The 22,827-nt window shown below is 41.0% G+C and overlaps 1 protein-coding gene across 15 annotated transcripts in view; it reads right to left on the bottom strand.

Annotated features, from left to right (window-relative positions):
* Positions 1-22,827, bottom strand: part of nbeaa (neurobeachin a) — a 169,462-nt gene that overhangs the window by 31,707 nt on the left and 114,928 nt on the right. For 8 of the 15 annotated variants that reach the window (XM_053515982.1, XM_053515994.1, XM_053515989.1 and 5 more), the window contains exons 14-30: positions 20,708-20,787; positions 15,754-15,816; positions 14,907-15,004; positions 14,540-14,632; positions 13,740-13,848; positions 13,464-13,545; positions 11,803-11,926; positions 11,144-11,336; positions 9,862-10,824; positions 9,152-9,369; positions 7,081-7,234; positions 6,543-6,566; positions 6,079-6,156; positions 4,067-4,247; positions 3,435-3,559; positions 3,002-3,109; positions 2,244-2,412 (exon numbers count right to left, since the gene is read on the bottom strand). In XM_053515982.1, coding sequence (XP_053371957.1) covers positions 2,244-2,412; positions 3,002-3,109; positions 3,435-3,559; positions 4,067-4,247; positions 6,079-6,156; positions 6,543-6,566; positions 7,081-7,234; positions 9,152-9,369; positions 9,862-10,824; positions 11,144-11,336; positions 11,803-11,926; positions 13,464-13,545; positions 13,740-13,848; positions 14,540-14,632; positions 14,907-15,004; positions 15,754-15,816; positions 20,708-20,787 — 2,862 coding nt within the window. Of the gene's footprint in view, positions 1-2,243; positions 2,815-3,001; positions 3,110-3,434; positions 3,560-4,066; positions 4,248-6,078; positions 6,157-6,542; positions 6,567-7,080; positions 7,235-9,151; positions 9,370-9,861; positions 10,825-11,143; positions 11,337-11,802; positions 11,927-13,463; positions 13,546-13,739; positions 13,849-14,539; positions 14,633-14,906; positions 15,005-15,753; positions 15,817-20,707; positions 20,788-22,827 lie in introns of those variants that run through there. The other 7 variants (XM_053515992.1, XM_053515996.1, XM_053515995.1 and 4 more) reach the window with 4 other exon arrangements.

Genomic DNA, 22,827 nt, shown 5'->3' on the forward strand with positions numbered 1-22,827 from the left:
AAAGTGAGCACTCTTATGTAAGCTCTTTTGTAATTAATGTTGCTGAAACACAAACAAGTAAATCATAACAAATATGGAAAGATGGCAAATTATTATGATTACCAAAAACATTACAATTCAAAACAACTGTAATGCACTTGATGTACAATGTACATTATGTGGGCAAAAGTTCCTGGACACATAACCACCACATCCATATGTACTTTTAAATCCGATTTCTGATACAGTATACCTAAAGCTTCATATTATACTAATCTGCACAATTTTGAAGGCTTTGCACTAGATCATGCAGGATGGCTGTGGGGACTTGATCCTTCGGTCACACTCTGATGTGGATGCCTCATAACTTCTGCACTATGGCAGGTTATAAGACTTTAGGCTTATCTATGATTGGATAGATGGTTTATTGCATGTGAGCCAACCAGTGCACTTTTCATAGCCAGAGACTCAGTGGATGTAGGTAAACACGTGTGAGGGAGAGCAGTGCTCATGGAGTTTCCCAATCAGGAATGAAAGAAAAATTTTTGCCCTGGAGACTCGTCACATCACATATTGTACCCCCGCGTGGGGCAATTGTGCAAGAAGAATAAATTTATTCTGACAAGAGGGAAACGATCAGGTCAAGTGTTTACATGGCTAATATTGAATGTTGAATGGATTATCAAAGGTTTACACAACCTTTCTCATTCTGATCCGGTCAGTCCGCTCTGATTGAGGTGTTTACACAATGCATTTTTCTATCTGTTTGGGCCATTATTCCCGTTCATACAGTAGTAGAACATCAGTGTCCATGTAAACACACATAGTGTCATGCTGGATTTACAGATTATTTCCAGTGTACTTAATACAACAGATAAAATCCACAATCACATCCACAAAGCCGTACGCGCACAAGTGTATCTGCGTATACAGCTGCAGTTTAAGGAAGGCACACAGATAGGTGTGATGGTTGGGTGTCCATACTGTATACTTTTGACTTAATAATGTCCATATAGCTAGTATTAAATCTCTAATCTCTATTTTTATTTATTAGTTAAAACTTAATTAGTTAGTTTAAACTTAAAATTGTTAAAGATTTCCCCTGCCCCTGATTTTCTCCCTAATTTAGTCTTATCCATTTCCTACCTGTCACTAGGGGGCTTCCACATTAAGTCTATTACAGGTTTTCCCCGAACCACGTGATGCCAGCCAACCACATCTTTACACTCACACACCAGCGGGAGTGGCGTAACACACTCAGACGACAGCCCTACTCGCTCCTTCCGCTTACTTAAGCTCACAGACGCCCGTGACTGGCTGAAGAGTCGTGATTGTGATTGTGAATGTGAGAGTGCAAAGTGCCTCCTATCCCAACCCTCTGCGAGAGCTCGGCCAATCAGCTCTTTCTAAGCCCCTGGCTGTGAAAAGCTACAGCACCAACCGGGAATCAAACTAGCGCACTCTGGTGAAGAAAGTATTTTTATATGGTGATGTTACACCTGACTCATTTTTCTCACATAGTGTGATCTTGCTTTAAAGCAGGTGCCTGGAGGAGCATAAAAAAGGTAAAAATGCTAAAGTTCCGTCATCCTTTCCATAATCTGTATATGAAATTAATTTAGGTCAGTTAATTTACAGCACAAGCCTGATCCAACAAAACACAAGTGTAACTCTGAATACTGCATGTTCATGGCGCAAGTTTAAAATGTTTGAAACTGAGAGGTTGCATGGAGGTGAAAGTGGGATGTGGCTGATATTTTGAGTCAGAATATGAACACAATATTGGACACTGACAAAAGTCTTTGCATGTCAACAGTCAGTCAGATTCAGGCGGCACAACACACGGTGCAAAACAGCATTTATGAGCCACCAGGACTGCGGCTGTTCTTCTGTGATAAACGATTATTCAGATTCGCCCTTCCCACGTGCGTCTACCCTGCAGACGTACCGTATGACTTTAAACTCAGCGAGAGACAGGAGGAAGCAAACGATGGAGAGACAAAAACAGAGGAGGAGGGAAAGAGGGATAATAAATCAAGCCACCAAACTGAGGATTACAGCTGGCAGACAGTAGCAAGGGATAATGCACTCATCCATCAGTGATCAGAAGGCTTTACACACACTCACTCAAACACACATAAAAACAGCTTACATATGCATGTCTAATCAACAATTAAGAATACATTTAGACAAACTTTTAGTTTGTGAAGGACAGTGCAGTACTCAGATGTGCATCAAGAAAAAGGGAAAGTGGTTCAATTTACCTGTGCTAGTGGGGGAATTAATTTCCTGCCGTATGCTCCTTCCTGATAGGCTGCTGGACCTGCCGATCTCCCGCTGTGGCTCCAGGATGTCCCGGTACTTGGACACCATCAGGACAGAAATGAAGTAAACTACAGCCAGAGCCAGGAATTGAGCCTGTTTACTGTCATCCTACACACACACACAAACACACACAAAGTCTGCTATAATATATCATATATCAGAAAGACACATATTAAAGAAACTGTCAGCATACTTTGGGGTAAGCTGAACACGTATAATCCTAATCACTGCTAGAACGCTAGTGCAAAACACCATTATTTTATCTGCATATCTGCTTGTATTGATTTATAATTCCTGATGCCTCATTGTTCTGATTTTGTGAGCTGCCAGTGATCCTTAGGAGGAACAGAAGTGTTCTAAACTTTACAAGAAGATTTGTGACTCTAAAATCACGGACCTCAACCTTTAATGCTCAAACTCAGGGGACATATAAAATAAGCTTTTATTTTGTAAACTGCTATCTACACCTCAAACTTTCACACACACACACACACACACACACACACACACACACACACACACACACACACACACACACACACACACACACACAGCTTCTGGGGCGCATAAAGCTTGAATCTGTATAAAACGTAGATATAGTTATCAAACCCTGATATCTGTTTTTCACTTTATAGCTGTCCATCAGTCACACACACACAGCAATCAAATTTACATGCCAACATGCCACGCGTCTCACCACGTCTCTGAAGACGACAGCTCTCAGACGGTTGATGTCCACGTCCTGCAGCAATCTGTCAGGGTCCTTGATAGGTGAGAGATTACGAGGGACATTTGCTATGGCACTCTGTAGACCAGAGACAACACAGCAGAGCAGAGAGCAAACTGTTAAACCCTGTCTTTTACACATACACACAACACTCTCAACAGTTGAACTGTGATCAAGTTCAATTGATTTAACACACATACACACTTAACTGCACAAAATGAAAATGGCTTTTACGGTGTATCTGAAGGTTCTTTATTTCTTCTGCCAAAAAGCAAAGCCTGGATTCTTGCAATTTGCGTGTGTGTGTGTGTGTTAATGTTTGGGTGTTCATGTGTCTGTCGGTGTGTGTGTGTGTGTGGGTGTGTGTGTGTGTGTGTGTGTGTGTGTGTGTGTGTGTGGTCACCTTGCTGGTGGCAGCTGTACCCTGAAGGTTGTCTTGTGTCTTGCTGAGAGGAAGTGATGACTTGCTGCCTCGCTCTCTCTGCCTCTGCCGACACTCCAGACAGTTCCTTACAGCAACACAACACACTGGAGGGGAGAGGGAGCGAGAAAGAGAGAAAGAGAGAGAGAGGGAGAGAGAGAAAGAAAGTGTGTGTGTGTGAGAGAGAAAGAGAGAGAATGAGTGAGAGAGAGACAGTGTATGTGAGTGTGAGAGAGAGAGAAAGAAAGAAAGAGCGTGAGACAGAGAGAGAGAGAGTGAGAGAGAGAGAGAGAGAGAGAGAAAATGTAAGATACAGGCAATACGCTGTGGGCAATCATTAGTCTACTCCAGTCAAAGCACAGAATACAACGAACGCTACATCCCATAGCTGCACAAAATTTGATCCTTTTTTTTCTGCAGTTATGTATAAAATTCCATGTTGTACGTGTTCTTACTCTCTGTAACACTGATGCAGTCACATGATCACACAGTCAACACTGCTAAAGTGAAATGACCTACAGCAGAAGGTCTGCTGGTTCCAGTTGGAGACAGCTTTTTTTTTTTTTTTTTTTTAATGTGCAATATAAAAAAAACACTACAGCAGCCACACACACCTAGTCGCAGGCACTGCCGCATCAGGCCTCCGGAGGACATGTTCTTCTCAGCCTCAATCTCACTGAAGTTGAGGGAGCTGGCGAACACCAGCACATCCACCATGGCCATCAACCTGCTGAGGAACGTCACAGCCGTCTCAGACGACATGCCCTGAGTGGCCTCCACGTTCTCCAACTCAGTCTGTCAGACACACACAAACACACGCACACATGCACTGGTAAGTGGTTCTTAAAATCATAATATACACATCTGCAACAATACAAAGACATGTGAAAGTCCAGTGTGACTGGGATGAATGTACGTGACAAGAAGCAGCCAGGCTATGTTCATAGGTGCGCAACACACACACACACACACACACACACACACACACACACACTTAAAGGTGCCAGTTATAGGTGGGTAAGTGGGGAAACAGGCTGGAGGAAGCTGTGAATAGACTGACAGAATGCACTGAGTGAACAGGCTGTGCAGAGCATCACATTCAGTTCGGCTTCTAACACTTTTACACTGAGCTTTAAGAGGTTTGTTATAAACGCTTCAACAAGTAAATTTTATTTTCGATTATTTCTAATCTCTACTGATTAGGAACAAAGAATCTACTTAAACAAATTAAAACAAGGGAAAAAAATAGCAAAACCAAAACAAAATCCACAGCGTCAAGTCACTATTTATCCTCATTAGCTAAGCTAATACTGCCTTTTAGTCCTGTCAGAAATATTCTAATTACAAAAAAAGTGAAATGATTTCTAACATAATGTTGTAATGTCTAGCTGGAAACGCAGATATGTTTACAAGCTCAAAGTTTGGGTTGTGTCATGAAACAAAATGGCAGCCTCTGATACAGCAGCTGCATCCACAGAGATTTGAACAATTCGTACATGTAGACAGGCTGCATAGTAAACTGGCTGTATTTCTGTCTCTCATCATTGACACATTTAACGTTGTAGCTTATATGTTTTTGATAGATTAGCAGAAGCAAGGAATCCATTTTGTTTTTCAGCAAACGTACATCAAATCAACTAATGAAGGACGAGGAACTCCTGAGAAGGCAGCATTAGCAAATAGCTTTGCTAAACTTACTTGTTTGACCATAAAAGCTGGATATCCAACTAGCTATAGCAAAGCAGTACTCAAGGTTAATAGCAAACTAGCTAAGACTGTAAACAAGTACACAAGGTTAATGAAAAACTAGCTAACACTGTAAATCAGTGTAAACAAGGTTAATGGCAAGCTGGCTAACAATATAAACCAGTACTAAATGTTAATGAAAAGCTAGCTAACACTGTAAACTAGAACTAAATATTAATAGTAATTTAGCTAAAACACCTTAAACCAATACTCAAGGTTATAGCAAGCTAGCTAACATTGTAAACCAGTTCTCAAGAGTAATAGCAAGTTAGCTAACAGTGTAAACCAGTACCAAATGTTAATGATAAGCTAGCTAAAACTGTAAACTAGTACTTAAGGGTACTGGCAAGCTAACTAATATTGCAAACCAGTCTGCATGTTACTGCTAAGTTAACTAACACTTTAAACCAGTACTCAAGGTTAATGGCAAGCTAACAAACATTAGGCTAGCAATTATACTTGGTACAACAGTCACGGTCTTTAGCAAGCTAGCTAACATTAAAAGTATACAATTCAAACCATTAGCCAGGTTCCTTAGCCTGTTAACTAAAAGCAGGATAACTAGCACATTGTGGACACCACTAATCGAGTTTTCTAGGAAATGTTTGCTTTTACAATCCTGGATGCAATGACTAACCTAAATGCAAATAGTGTTAATTTCTTTTTATAATGGTGGATAATTTTTGTCTCCCTAAACACAACAGCCTATTAATTAATTAGCAACAAGCTTTTAAATAATAGAGAATTTGCCGTTTTTTTATTATCACAAACAAACATTGAGTTGATGCTTAACATACATTGAGTTAATAGATGACACTTAAAGAGCAGTGCTAAATATGCAGTAGTGCATTGTGGGTTTTTTGCCTTATAGTTCACCCACCTCTCCCCCTGAGGAGGAGCTCTCTGGCAGGGGCTTCAATTCACTGCCCTTAGGCTGAGAGCAGGGCTTGTGCTTCTTCTTTATCAAGCACCGTTCACACACACACACACGCACACACACACACACACACAAACAAACACGACTTAGTAGACATGGATACACCGCATCAGCACTTAACTCAGAGCTGCACTTTTACACATTATGAAATGAGGAGCTGAAAATCATGGAGACTGAGAAAGGCAAAAGCAGGTGATGATTTAAGAATGAACACACTGCACAATCAAAAATCGATATCATGCACCCCTTAAATGATTTGTTCAGCAAGGTAAGACATATTGCAGAAAATGAAAAAAAAAAAAAAACTGAAATATGAAGTCTAATAATATCAAGCTAAACATAAAGCAAGAAAATTGAGCAGCGAATAAACAGATAAATTAGCAAAGTATAACAAAATGGGAACTTACAGGGTTCGCACTAACCTTAGAACTCTGCACATGCAAAAGACAAGAAGAGAGAAGAAGGGCGAGAGAAAAGAAAATAAGATACAAAAACACAAAGAAAGAAAAAAATTAACTGATATAAAACAAATTGACTATAAGGAAACAAATCAGTAGTAAGCAGTTAAAGCTGAAAAGTTTAGATTCACACTCCAGCTCATAGCCATAAATTAATCTGGCAAATAACTATGCACTCAAAATTAAAACTGACATATAAATAGTCCCCCAGACATAAGCTGTCACTGAGAAAAATCTGTAAAGGCAAAAGAATAATAATTACAAGCTTTGAGAATGATCACAGACTTCTGCAGTGCTATAAAATGTGTTCATCTGTTTAAATTCATCACAAGAGCATTGCAGTAAATAAACTAAAATACAAATGATCAGAGAATCGATCAAATAAACACAGTATCGCTATAATATCCCATCTACAATCAGTTCAGGGTTACAAAACCAAACTCAACCGGTCTAGGGAGCCTGTAGGTGGCGCTGTGGTAGCACTTACAGAAGGTGAAGTGGCAGCGGAGAGCAGAGGCAAGATCCCTCCACAGGCAATGATGATGTTATCAACCATCTGAGAAATGAGGTGGATGGTGTTGTGTACAAATATAATGTTCTCGTTACTGTTCACGAAGTCCATGACTGATTTAGTCGAATGGCTGCACAAGATAACACAACAAAGAGCAGAAGAGGAAAATGTATGACCACCTTTTCGCAGAACATCTATATTTATACACAAAATATACACATCAGCATTATCATCAGGGTTAAGATACACACACAGACAAAATTAATATGACAGCTGTAAATAGATAAATATTTTACTATTATTTTACATACGCAGTGCCTCCAGAACACACTAACCTGTTTTTTTGCTCTAATGCAACATAAAATATAAGGATAATAGAATGGGATTTTTTGCTGCTCCTTTGGAGTTGACTCTTATGCAGAAAGTAAATTAAAGCTTAAATGTCTACAAAATGATTGGGATTTAGAAAAAAAAAAAACCCTACTGTATAAATTCTACTTTTGCAGCAGGTAGAGATCTAACCTGTATGAGACATGTCTCTCTGAGCTTTGCACCTTCATTTATACCCATTTGGTTTCATACATCAATGCAAACTTTTCTCTGACAGTTAAGATGGAGAATGTTGAACTTTCAGATCATGCCACAGATTGTTCTTTTTTTCCCCTTTTTTAATTATTGGACTTAAACCCAAGCTTACTAATATTTGGCTCCAATCATGTTGCCTGTGTTGGTGACAAGCTTCCTGTTTCCTCCAACTGAAAAGCAGCCCCAGTGCATGCAGCGCTGAGTCACATCAATAATGGGACCTGCATTCGGCTTTACATTAACAACTATGGCTTGGCTTCAGACCAAATGGCTCAACTTTGATCTATGGTCAGACACTATTTTTCCCTTTAAAGGTTCTTAGATTTTCTTACATGGCCTTTCTCAGAAAAGGCTTCCTTCAGACGACTCTTCTCCAGAGCTCTTGATGATATTGTTACTCCTGTTTTATCCAGTAAGCTCTGTAACTCCTTTAGCGTTGTATCGAACTCTTGAAAACTTCTGACACTGATGTTTGGTAGTGTCTGAGAGTTCTACCATATTTATTCCACCTTGGACAATGGATTTCATAGTGCTTTTTTTTTCTTTCATTGTATCTTTTTTGAACCTTCTCCAGCTTTAGCCCCTTTAAGATCTTTATCTCAAAGCTTTACAGGCACCTGCATGGTCCTCATGAGAGCAGGACTGATCTGATCTGCTCTTTTAGCTGTAAGACCTCATAAAATCAGAGCTAGTTACTGTATAAGGAATAGCCTCGTTAGTGTGAGCCTTCAAAATGTGTACTTTACTTTCAAATTTAATACTAAAACTAACTTAGTAGAAGTAAAATAAAGTTAGGTTAAGGAGCGATAAAAAAAACTTTGAAATAGATTTTTTATTTAAATTTTAAATAATTCATAGGATATTAAAATAATTCATTTCATTTAGATTTCTGTTGAGAGTCACTTCAAGAGAAGCAGAAAAACATCCACGTTTAATAAATGTTATTTTTATGTTGAAATACCCCACAAAGAGAAATAATCACTGCAGGATGAATACTTCCTGGGTGCACTGTATATAATCTACAGTATATTAACTAAAAATACCAAATTTCTTACAGTAGGAACATAAATATTTTAGTACCACCAGTAGTTTATATTTATATGTAGTTTAACTTTATATAATTGCCTGTTATATTGTTGCCATTATTCTTAAGATCTTTTTCTCCAAAAGTCAGCTTTACTTACCAGTTAATTGTATTCTTCTTATTTATTTATTTATTTACCCCAAATTTTTGCCACCCATCGTTTTAGAGCATGCCCACTTTAGGAACAACTACCAACCAGGGAGGGTAAGGGCTATAAGGGCTAACACGCGCTTCCCCTGACACACGTGAAGCCGGAGACCGCAGGTTTCTAAGCTGTGTAACTGGCAACACTACAAAACATGCCTGTGCTAATTAATCGGTGAAATGATTAATGTGTTGACTGGAGAGGTGGATAAGAAACAGAGTGATGGCGCTCACCTCCTCCACACGTGCACATCTGTCTCGAGGGCAAACAGCAGGTCGGTGAGTAAGCGCTGGTGCATGGGGGACCATTTAAACTCGGGAATACGGAACATGGTGGTGCGTGGTCCGGGGCTGAACTGCCGCCTCTGCTCCTCTGTCATGGGCATGCCCCTGAAGCCAAGATCCACCCGCAGATCCCGCTCCATCTGACTGCCTGAACGCCCGTGCAGCGCCTGCAGGGAAAACAATCAAACACTAAACTCTATCTTCTTCATTTTTTTTTGTTTAATTTCAGTTTACTGGTCAAAAATATAAATCCAAATACGTCCAACTGCAGTGACAAACACAATGCAATGATGTGTTTTAGTCCCAAATGATACAAATACTTACTTTAACACAGTTTGAGAGATGTTTTATGTTTACTTCTTTGAAATAATCATACAGTATAAAAGCCATTATTAGGTCATCATTTTGAACCATTATATTACATGCAATAAGATAGTAAAGAATAATTTACAAAGTATTATTTCTATTATATGATGCATTAACTAATGTTCATATGATATAATAATTATATTATATAATTGAATATTTAAGCTTCATGCTACTTATATTACATGATATTTTTGCCTGTTTTTAAGACTTGCATGTTATTTACTTATTTAGTTAGTTATTTTGAATACCCTGTGGGTATAAAAATCTAATTTTGCATGCCAGACCAGTACCTGTGTGGTGGCTGTTGTTTGGATCTTTTTCATCTCTTTGTCCTTGCCGTCATCTGACCTCTCTGTGTCCGACACAGTGCTGATGGCGTCTCCGCTCTTTACTGTTCCTGCGTCTCCCATGCCACACTCACTGCCCTCTGCTAGTGTGCTGATGTCAGCCAGCGAGCTCTGCAGCTTAAAGCTGTCATCGTCGGGTGCCAGATCAGAGCCACACGACGTCATGTGGGCCAGCAGGCTGAGATCGTCACTGGCGCTCGACACCGGTCCAGAGGTAGGCACGGTGGGTGCAATGGGCATCTTTTCTGGCCCGGACAGAGGCAGCGGCTCATGCGTGGCCAGAGAGGGAAGCAACTTCTCTTCACTTTTTGGAAACAGGAAGCCATTGTTGCTGGGCACAATGTCCTTATCATCATCCAGCGTAATCAGGGGCCCCAGGTTGGCATCATTTTCACTCGCCCTCATGACTGATGGTTCCTCCTCTTCCTTAGGGGTCAGCCCTCCGTTAAGCTTGTGCACACAGTATGCAGCATCCAACAGCGAGTCCACTTCCACCAGTGGACCGTTTTCCATTCCTCCTCCTCCTCCTCCTCCTCCGCCGCTTCCTCCTCCCAGTGCTTCTGGAGACAAATCCAGATCATCTAGTTTCACCTCAGTAGCTTCAACTTTCTCAGCCTTGATGTCCACCAGAAGCTCATGGACATGGACTTGCTCCTTTGCGTCAGTGAGCAGGTTTTGTGACTCACTGCTCTCGGTGTACTCAGCCTCACTCTCGGGTGTGTGCGTCTGAGACGTGTCGTCTGTCTCGCGTGTCTCCAGGGCGCCGTTCACGGAGGCCGGCTGTGCTGACAAACCTGAGATGGTGCTCACTGAGCCCTTCTTACCTTTCTTCATGTTCTCTTCCTCTTGTCGCTGATATTCCTCGTACATCTTAGCTAGATATTCTTTATGCGCTTCATACGTCACCTGTTGGGAAATTAACAAGCAGTTGGCCTTTAACATTGACTTTTTATGAGACACAACTCTCAATCAAGGGCGTAGACACCTTTCCATTAAACACAGTAAATAACCTTCTGCAGATTTTTGAGGCCCTAACAAAGTGACTGGTCTTATTGGGTTATTTTATAATATTTATCACTGATATACAGTACATGCTTTTTGGATAAATTATAGTTCAGAAAAAAACAGTACTTGGAAATATGGATAATAACTAGACAGCACTGTCCAGAGTGAGAACATTTCCAAATATATAAAGCACATTGAGAGCTGCTAAAAGTGTGCCAACCTTAGAGTGGGCAATGCTGAGAGTGTCCACCCACACACGCCAGCCTCCCCATTCGTACTTGATGGCATGGTACAGAAGGATGCGGAAAATGTTGTAGACCATCTCAGTGATCTTCTGTTCTTCTGGGTTCTTGGGGTTAATGTAACCCAGGGAGAACATCCAGTCCTGCCACACTGAGCACTGCAGCAAACACCTACAGCCATGTTCACACACAGACACACACGCTTTAATCACTCCTGCTGGAAACTCTCTCTTTATGTACAGCGTTATTAAGAACACTGCCGTGATTGAGCATTAAGTCGAACATCGACACTTCAATTATCAAATGTTTGATTAGAGCAAAACATCTGTTTCGCAGGAATTGTGCTGCTCGTGCTTATTTGTCCTGCCAGTTCTGACACCGTGTGTTCCTGCTCCATCTGCTCACTGCAGAACGCTGCTGCTGCCCGAGGAAATGTGCAGCTGCTGAAAAGATGTGTCCGGGGTTTTTTTTTTTTTTTTTTTTTCCCAGCTAACGAGATTACTGTTAAACTGAGACTCGGTACTGTACGTGACTTACGACAGGAACTGTTTTAATTAAAGTAAGGTTATCGGGACGGCACATCTTTTTGACTGAGACGGCGAAGAGCCCTCTGATGTGTGTGTGTGTAAGCGCATACCGTCTGTTCTCTCTGCTGTTGCTGAAGAGCTTGATCATATCAGACAGGAAGAGGCGGCGCACCTCCATCAGTTCGGCACTGGGCGTGGAGTTCTTCAGCAGTGTCGCCACCACCTTCAGAATCACTGAGAGAACAGAAAAGACCTGTCAAAACCCAACAATGAAAGGCATTCGGTGTAATCATGAATAGGATTTAAAGTTGTTGTTTTATTCAAGTTTGAAACTTCCAGCAGAGATAACATTGCAACAACTAATTAATTTTCATTAATATGAATGCAAATGAGATGCAGAGGCGAAATCTGTACGCTTTTAGAAAAGCTCAGTATAGAAAGAACAGCAAGATTTTTCTAACGCCATGTGGCGGTGTTATTCTGTTACTGTACCACCCTCAAGCTGATCTCCAATAACACCTCACCCTGTTGTGTTTTTATGTCTCTTACAGCGATTTTCCAGCTGCTACCAACAATAACAATTCTTAAAAAATTAATTAAAGAACAACGTTTCATTTTTTAAAATCCATTTACAGTTACGATGTTGTCTAATGCCTGCAAAACAGCTGTTCTGTCTCCAACCTTTCTTTGTTTTGCATTGTTGATGTTGATAAAATAAACAAGATTCTCATGTTATTTAAAAACCGTCCACTTCCATTTCCACTGTCTCACGTGGTCTGATGGGTCCGGAGTGATGGATGCATCAAGCGAATGAAGTGATTATGTCTAGTGGTACCACTGTACAAGCCTCTAGAGGCAGTGTTATGATCTGGGGTTCCATCAGTGGCTCAGGTCAAGGATTAGCAACGTTATGTGGAAATAAAAGTCAGCTGACGACCTGAATGTACTGAATGAGCAGGTTATCACATTAATTAAGTTTAAGCGCAGCCATATTCCAGGACGCAGATTGTAAAAGACTGGTCTTGGGAGCATGAGCAATAATATTCACACCTAAACTGGATTACACATTGCACTCTGTAATCAAAGCTTAAGGCAGTTCTTGGCCAAGTAGGGGACGGTGGCGACCAAAATACTGAGACAAAAGTCTCACATTGTTAAAATAATGATTAGGTAATAAGAATTATTTGTTATTTTATGTAATACAATTGCTATAAAATCAATGTTTATTATGAAATTCTTTATTCTTCAAAAACCTGCTGGATCCGACTGGACAAACAGTAGAGTCAAAAAGACGTTGTCAGTACTCTGGTGTCACTTGCTCAATCCGTGCATGCGTGATTGCTTCCTGAAGATCACGCACAGAATTTTGCTCAAATTTTGAATTTTGCGGAAACCCGCCCAACACAGCTATACACCAGAGAACATGCAAACTTCATGCACACAGACCCCGAGGTGGGAATCGAACCCATTCCCTTAAGGTGCAAGGCGACCATGCTAACCACTACGCCACTGGTGTATAGTTGATGTTTAATACTGTCCGAATAAAGATATTGCATGGAATTCCCAATCCAGATGTGTTTTTTGGCTCTCTAAACTTGAGATCCTGGAGCTCAGGCTAATTTTATAACTTTGTGCTTTTAAAGAGGACAGAGAAAAGTACAGAAGACCAATGATCATCTACCAATGATAGCGGTAGAACACTACCACCAATCTAAAATAAGGATGTGTGCACTGGGAGTCGTGGTGTCTGTGGTCTGGTTGTGACACTTACTAGGGTTCTGGATCTTGACGGTAGAGTCAGGCTCTGGGTGAGGCTTATGAACCACCTGAGTACACACCTGCTCTGTCAGAATCTACAGGAACAGATATAAGACAAACAGTAGACATAAATATTAATCAGGATGTGGGCTTATGATCAGAACGGGACTCTGGTGAAGGCTAGAGGACGATTAAGGACAATGAAGTAGAGTTTAAAATGTACAGCAGTGCTGCAGTGCCTGATACACTCGCACTACTGCCTCAGGTGTGAACTGGCATTCTGGCCCACCTCATAAAGTGTGTTGTAGGTCGTCACTGTCACAGTGTTGGTGTGCATCATTAATCTCTCTCCGAGCAGCGTGAAGAGGCTGTGTGTATGCATGATCTCCACTTTCCTCCTGTAAGAAAACACACACACACCATGGCGAGGATGACTTCTACTGCATCAAACTGGTTCCCAATTCCCATATACTTATTAATGACACGTCAACAAGACACATCCTAAAACCAACACAAATGTCACTTTGATACTCATTTCTTCCAGACCCTTCTCTTTGACACTGTGTGTGTGTGTGTGTGTGTGTGTGTGTGTGTGTGTGTGTGTGTGTGTGTGCGCGTGCTCAGAAGTCCTCTTTGCTTAATCAGCCCAAAAGGTGCCAACAATAACGCACACGCTGGAGCTTGCACAGCCTCAGCAAGTTTGCTCTTCATCAGATTATGGGATCATCGCTAATTCCCTTTTTATTCTGATCTGAGGCGTGAGCAGGGTCTTCTAACGTTTCCTCTGACTGAATCGAACACTCTCCTGAGGAATGATGAACGCTTTACCCAGAATGCATTTCTTCAGCATGTAGCGTGGCTTTGACGACTCCGCGCTCTGTCAGACTGATTAGTTTGCCTGAATTGCTGGAGTTTAAGTCTGTCAGCTTCTGCCTTCTGGAGCTTTCTCTCTTTATTGTTTCCCAAAAACTGCAACTTACACTCCAACTTACAGACGTCTAACTGAGTTACCGAGATATTACTTTCATATAAGAAGCAGCACCTACTGTACATCCCAGAACCTAAAGAAGAAATTGTGAAATCACTCACTTGTGTCCCAGGTGTTTGAGGAAGTAGCCGAGGACTTTGAGTGCTTGCACGCGAATACTTTCGCTCTTCGAAGCCAAGAGTTTATAGATGACCCTGGGGATATAAAAACATAGCACTTCCATCATTTTATGATTCATTTGTATGATTCATGGGAAAGGTCTTGACCGGACCCAACATTTATTAGCTTTATAAAGAAGAAACGTCTCAGCCAGAGGACACGAGTGTGAGATCAAATACGCGGAGTGAAGCGGACAGATGATTTGACTGGTATCGGTGTGCGTGTGAGTGTCTGAGCAAATCTACATTGATTCTATGAGTATAAGTGGATGTGGTGAGTGGAGGGTGAGGTGTGGGTCTCTGTGCTCACCGTATTCCGTTCCTCTGGTCAAACGCAGGGATCATAGAGGCCGGATGCTCAGACATGAGAGCCACCAAGAGCTGCAGCACGTCATGAATATTCTCATCCTACAGACAGGAGGAAGTCCACACACACACACACACACACACACACACACACACACACACACACACACACACACACACACAGGGAAGTAGGTACATAAGCAAGGAGCATCCGAGAAAGAAAAAAAAAGGGGGTTCGGAAGGAAGAAGAAAAGGTATAAGAGGAAGTAATTAGACAACAAGTCAAGAAAGAAAGAAAAAAGAAAGAAAGAAAAAGAAAGGAAGGAAAGAACAAAAAGTTTGAAAATGCAAGTAGAGAAAGATAAAAAGAAAAAAAAAAACAAGTAAAAAGAATAAAAAAAAGCAAAAGAAAAGGAAAAACAAATAAAAAGAAAAGTAGGTATGCAAAAAGAAAGAAAGAAAGAAAGTATACAAAATAAGTAAGTAAAGAAGAAAGTAATATGTAAGGAAGATAGAAATTGAGTAAGAAAAGGCGAGCAACAAACCACAGAAACGAGAAAAAAGTTCAAGCAAAAGAAAAGATAAAGAAGAGCTGGAAAAGAGTGAGAGTCAGTGTGTGTGTGTGTGTGTGTGTGTGTGTGTGTTACATTTATCTAACCAGAGGGAAGGCTTAACATTAGGACTGGATTCAGTTACAGTGATGTCACTGACTTGTGTGCTGAACACTGGACAGCTCCTGAAGCTCAGGCTTTATTGAAGTGTGTGAACTGACAGCAGGCAAGAGTGAGAGACTGGTGTGTGTGTGTGTGTGTGTGTGTGTGTATATAAAGGGAACGCTGGGAGCTCAGTACCTCGTGCATGGTTAACAGGTAGTTCAGGATGCTCTGGAGTTCGTCCTCCTTCACACCGCGGTCCTGCACACAGCACCGAGGCCAAATGTGAGTGAAGTGATGCAGAGTAATGAAGTTTTAATCACTCTGTGTGTGTGTTTATAGGACATCATTAATAGAAACATATAAGCATAATTTGCAGTTTCTTAAGTACATGCTGACCGACATGTGATTACTGTACTGACGAGATTAGCAAAAGAGCAGGAGTTAAAGCAAGGGCAGCCACTTGTGCTGGTCAGTAACGCGTCATGTCTGAATATGAAGCGAGAGGGCGAGAAAAACAAAAGACAAACGAACGGAAACAAAAGCATCTGCGAGTAAACGAATAAAGCGTGCTGCTTAGCAACAGTCTCACGCTCTTCAAAACATCAGCCCTAAAGCTAGAACGCTGTGTCTATGTGACATTTCTATGTCTGTCTGCACACCCACACCCACACCCACACACACACACACACACACTAAGCAATGATCCATAATGCAATTCTCTCCGTGCGCTGGTCGAACAAGTGCTGAGCACTTTTACGGTTTTAAGGGACATAAAAACTAATGAGGAAATAAATTTCCATTTGGCTGCCTCACAACAACGCATCCCATCTCCATGAGGAAGCAGAACACACACAGGCTTCAGCTCTCTACACGCTTCGCCTCGGCTTGCTTAAGAAAATGAGCGGTTTGTTTTTGGCTGCGGCTTTCATATGGACTCGTATTCTGCGAATAGTGTCAGGAGATGCTGGAAACACCACCACACACACACACACACACAAAAGTGTGAGATCACCTCCATGTACCACACTGACCCTCTGACACACAGTTTGGGTGAACACACAATAGCAGGCTGATTAAAATCACAGCATATGGCAGCACTCCGCTAAACACCTACAGTATATAACTGATTAAAAGAAGTGACGTTAATAATCAGGCAACACGAAACACTGTATATGCTCTGTAAATACTGCTCGACTTTACTCCCCCCGTCTCGCTCATCTCTAAACTACTGATGGCGTTTGACTATCTCACCATGCACATTTTATAGGACACTACAATATACTACATACAAAACACAATACAATTTATATCCCTTTACATTATGGGAAATAGGTCATTTCTAAAAGTCAGGGAAATCTTTTACAAAGTGGCAGGAATAAACCCAAACCATTAGCACTAGCACTTCAAAGGCCTGAATTCTATGCATGAGCACCAAATGGCTTTTAATACACGACCTGAGCAAAAAAAATAAAAGAATAAAAAAAAAATAGTCGGACAATAATGTTCTACTCGACTGCTTTTAGCTTTGAGTGCTGTGCACAGTGTGGAGGCCAGTTCACATGTGAAAATTCCTCATGCTCCCAGAACCACTCTTTCACAATACGAGTTCTAGAAATGTGCACCATACAGTATCCATCGCACAGGACTGAAGTAGACAAAACATATATATGTACGTTGCTCATTTTTGGTTATGTTTACATATAGAATAGGACTATTACTGCATTGTGTTATTGCATATACAGTATGGACAATATCACTGCTGCTCATCATTTCATTTCACACTCCAACTTTTTACATTCTTACATTTCTATACTGTATATCCTATTAGCCTCCTACTCTTCTTTTTCCTTTTCAAGGTGACACACAGTCGTGTAATCCTTTCACTGCATATCATACTGTGTATGTGGTGAATAAAAATAGTAATTTTTAATTACGTACATTTTTGTTGTTGTTGAGAATATACGCATGCTTTTTCCATTGCTCCAAAGTCCTGGAGACTAATCTTCTGATGAGTCTCACTGACAAGAGGTGTCCTTACAGCGACACAGCTGCTCAGTCCCAATCCTGTGGGTTCTTCTTAAAATGCATGTGGATATGCGCTTAGTTTTACTCTTAAACACAGCTGTTATTTATTACTGGATTCATTTTGTTTTACACTTTGAACTTCACCAAGCGTTTAAGTAATCTCAGATCAGGAATTCTTCTGTGGTGTTCCCGGTTCAGCACTATTCCGACAGGTTTTAATGATGTGTTGATGGGTTCTTAACCGATTTCAAATCTCCTTAGTTGTTTTCTTTGCTTGATGAAAATTCAATGATTCTGTCTTATTTTGGTCAGGAGATATGCGTTATGTAATTAGTAACAATTTTTTTTAATACTGACTTAAGAAATTCTGGATGCAAATGGAAATCTGGAATGTTTATAAAGTGCACACTTTATTAAGTTCTAAATTAAGTATTAAATCCATGTTGCCATGCTGATTGGTTAGAGTTGTCACTGTACCTCGTTACCCATAACTGTGACGGTTTTTTTTTACTATACTGTAAGTATTTTGTAAAATACAGCACATTTCCCATAACATATAATATCCTGTTTTTAAACAGGCAATTTTACACAGCTATATCACGTGACAATCACACACACTATCTAGAACACACCGAAAAGTCCCTGATTCTCTCAAAAAGTTTTTTTTTTTTTTTTTAAGTCAAATGTGTCAAAGCAGGTCACTGTGTATGTGTCTCATGTGCCTCATCGCCTTACTTTCAAATTAAGAACCAAACAACTAACAAACAAATAAGTAAACCAGACAACATTACACTTTGCTTTAATACACTAACGGTAATTCCAGACACATTGGGACTTTTCAACACCACTGTTTGAAATTCTCTTTCCTGATTGGTCAGAAGGTTGTAGGTTTCTATAAGAACACGCGTATGACACTGCACTGTTTATATCTTTTCCCTTAAACATCACTGGGACTCATAAAAACTTGTGGCAGATGCTCCACTTTAATTAACAAAAAAAGTTGATACTAAAATACTTTGAAGAAGTTTTCTGTAAGGAGAAATTTATTTAAAAATCTCCAGTGTCCGTGCTTCGTAAGAGTCGGTGCTAACGCTGTAATGTGAAGTTTTCTGGAAGGGACAGTTTGCGATCTCTTAGGAACATGACACGCTATGATTCTAATATTACTGATTTTTAGAGACAGGCGGGAGGAAATGGGAGTCTGGATTGTTATAGCTGTAAGTAAAACTTTCTGGCTATTTAACAACATTAAATGCAACTTTAAAGATAAAAAGTATATAAAGTGTATAAGACAAAAAGTCCTCAAAAGGCACCAGAGAAAAGAGTTTAACCCAACATTCTGCAGTCCCTTGAATCCTGATGATGTCACAGCCATCCTTAGCCAAGAGTCATTCCCACTCTCTCTCTCTGTCTCAATCTAGCCAATCGTCTGAGCCCATGTCTGTGGAAAAGTTCTCTCATCTAGCCGTTGTTCTTTAACAAGATTCCCCTTCAGAAGAAGTATATCAGATTTACCGCTCCATGAGGGAGAGCCATCAAGATAAGTGGGCCAGGGGTAGCTCAGTGGTTAAGGCATTGGACTACGGTTCGGGCCACTGTTGGGCCCTTGAGCGCGGCCCTTAACCCTCAACTGCTCTGATGTGTAATGAGATAAAAATGTAAGTCGCTCTGGATAAGAGCGTCTGCCAAATGCCTAAATGTAAATGTAAGTGGGAGTTGACCATGACTACATTAAGAAGAAAACCAGGAGGAAATAGTATGATGTGACATTCTGTAACCAATTAAAACCCACCAACAGCATGGATGGGAAAACCTCCAGCTCCGATTGTGCCTGGAGTCCTTCAACATGAACATGTAAGTAGCACCAGTATTTCAGACAGGGAGGTGGAAGGTAATTACTGTACGCAAATTGACTTTGTTACTGTATTTAAGTACATATTTGACTTACAGTATATAAGTGGTTTCATTAGAACATACGTAGGTATTTCAGTTCTACAGTACTTAGGTCCTAGACAAGTAAGGTGGACTTTTACATCACGGCACTTCTGCATGGTGTTGCGTTACATAACCACAGTGGTGTGTAGTATTTGAAGCAGGAGTTTCACCACATACAGTATTGACCACTAAGCAAGGTATTTTCTATAAAAATGGCTACGGTGAGCTAATACAAGAACTTTATTTATTTAAAATCTAATTTTAAGTACTTTTGCATTTTTACTTAAGCAGACGGAAAAGGGACTTTTATCTGAATATTATTTGACCTAGGGAATCACTGCTTGTATTCAAGTATTCAAAGTATTCATTTGATCTAATTTTCGTTCATTTATCTGAACAGTTGAGGGGCAAGGGCCTTGCTCAAGGGCCCAAGAATGGCAACTTGGTGGTGCTGGGGTTTGAAACCTGAGAGCAGTCCAGTGCCTTAACCACTAAGCTAACGCTGTCTCCTCCCACTACAAACAGGAAGGAAAGTTCTTGAAGAAATACTATTTTAGATATTTGACCTTGCTGTGACCTTAACCCTGTTAGGATTCATCTTAAAATGTAATCGGCTCGTCTGCTACAACAGTCATTCTGACCAGGCATTCATTTACTAGTCTTAGAGATAATCGCACTAATGAAAGTCTTCAACAGATGCAACTACTGTGGTACGAGGATGTGCTGTTTAGAGCCGAGAGATTTTCGATAGACATTAAAAAAATTTTTTAGGTAAATGTTCAAATGTTACAGGTTCCTTAACAACATACTACAGCTTTTTTTTTTTTAAACCACTTTTATTTTCCACTTATACTCGCATTAACAAAAGTATCGCAGTTGGTGCAATACCGCCCCCTCCTGGACTGGAGTGTGGGACAAAAAAGGGGGGGGGGGGGGGGGCGGAGTTGGGGGACACACAACCCTGCTCAACACTTTGTACCAGACATCTGAAGTCTCACAACATTTGAGAAAAAAATCTGACAATAAACTTAAATCACAAGACCTAAAAATTTATTTTTATGATTGACAGCTCAAGTGCTATTACAGAAAAGTAATCAACCCGGTCATGTTTAATTTTCGACTTAAGACCCAACTGATACACAGATTTATTTATTTATTTATTTATTTATTGTTGCAACAAGATGCTCACCTTGAGAATGAGCTGCTTGAGGAAGAGGAGCATGAAGGCACGCAGAGAGATGATCTCCTTTTGTGTGGGCCGGGGACCGTCTGCAAAACACACACACACACACGCACACACACACACAAACTGCAGAGTCAGCTCGAACAGCAGTGCAGTCCAGTGCTTATACTGTAACGGAAGACATTTTAAGATGCATTGTATAAAAACGTCCCAGAAGAACCCAGTTTAAGTGCCTGTGTGACTGTTTTAAACCTTCTGTGCCCTTCTGCTCAGGATGGGATGAGCACCCACGCCTGTCTCGGCACATTAATAAATTCACTAAATACGGAGCGTGTGAAGTGCTGCATCGATTTCGCTTGCACACCCGCAGAGTCCTGGCTCTCAGCGGTGCCTTGCGTTTCGCTGGCTTTGAAAAATCCGACGCCCCCCCATAGGTTTCTTAAATAAAAGCATATAAACAAGACTATTAAATAATACTAACAATAATCAATGCACAAAATACAGTCATAGTAAATCTGCAGAGGAGATGTATAGCTGGCCCTGGGAAGGAGAGAACCAGGGTCAGGATCAAAGCGCTGCATTAGATTAAAAATCATAACATTAGCGGTAGCAGATGGCTGCAGATCGAAATGATTACAGAAGGTAAGAGGAGCTGCAGCTTAAAAACCATATAGGGCTGATATACAGTATATACAGCAGCATGGGTGGTGTGTTTCTCCTGAGATTCTGGAATGCTTGATCATAGGAGGAAGAAAAGACGCTTTTTAGAATTCTCAGAAAGGATTAAATACAAAAAACAAACAGCTCATGGTGAACCCTGCTGCATCGTCCCTCTTCTCCGCTCATTCATTTCCCGTTTCCCTCGGCTCGCTCCCACACACACACACACACACCTCTCATCTTTTATTTACCTAAACAGGGCAGTGAAATATTCACCTTCCCCAGTGTGTGTGTGTGTGCGCGTGTGCGCGTGTGTGTGTGCGCGTGTGCGTGTGTGCGTGCGTGTGTGGTTGTCCCCACAACCTCCTTCTCGCCACTTCTCCAGGACGTGTAGAGCTGGTGGGTGTATGTGGGATGAGGTGTGAATCATCTGCTGGGTTTAAGCTCAGCCTCTAATCTCAGCTACAGCAGGCCTTAAAGATGCAGTGTGTGACTTTAGATGTTTTTGCCATAACCGTGTTTCAGAAAAAACAAAGGGAGCTGCGCAGGCTTGGGGGCGGGGCTGGTTTCTGGGTCAGAAAATTTCAACAGAAGCCTGAAATGAAGAAACGTCATTTATTGCACAGCAGCATTAGAAATCTGTGAACGCAGGTGATTTTCTTCTAATCACAACTACACACTAAAGTGCATCAAGATAAGTGTGTGTGTGTGTGTGTGTGTGTGAGAGAGAGAGAGAGAGAGAGAAAGAGAATGTGTGTGTTTATGCAACATCCTGTCCATCACCCTGACGCCTCGGTTCCAGCTTCAATGTCATCTGAATGTCATGCAGCACTTTAGAGAAGATGAAGCCTGTATATGAACACATGCACAACGATACACACAGGTGTGGTGTGTGTGAGCAATGAGCCTCTGGTCTGTAAATAATCTGCACTAAGCCTCCTGCTCTTCACACACACACACACACACACACACACACAATATAACCAGTGACCACTCCACTGATGCACACACACACACACACACACACACACACAGATACATCCACATGGTAACACAGGAAGGAAAACAGCCATAATTCAGTGTTATCTAAGGCACTCAGCATGCAACATAGAAAGATGTGTGTGTGTGTGTGTGTGTGTGTGTGTGTGTGTGTGTGTGTGTGTCTTCATTCCATTCTAGGTGGCTTATCCTAATGGATCTTCAGTGGATTTGTATTACACCACTCTCTCTCTCTCTCTCTCACACACACACTTTACTGTACACACCCTGCTGATAAGCTCATTGTAAATCACTCTGTACAGAACACTCCTGCGCTCCCTCACAGCCTGCACATTAGTTACATGAAATAAAAACTTCGTACGGATTGGGCTTAAGTTCTTTTAATATTTGAGATTTAGTTGATTGAATTTTATGATCAAAGCAATGCGACACCTCCAAAGTTGGACACACACACACATACACACACA

The sequence above is a fragment of the Clarias gariepinus genome, chromosome 17, assembly GCF_024256425.1.
Source record: "Clarias gariepinus isolate MV-2021 ecotype Netherlands chromosome 17, CGAR_prim_01v2, whole genome shotgun sequence".
NCBI classification, from domain to species: domain Eukaryota; kingdom Metazoa; phylum Chordata; class Actinopteri; order Siluriformes; family Clariidae; genus Clarias; species Clarias gariepinus.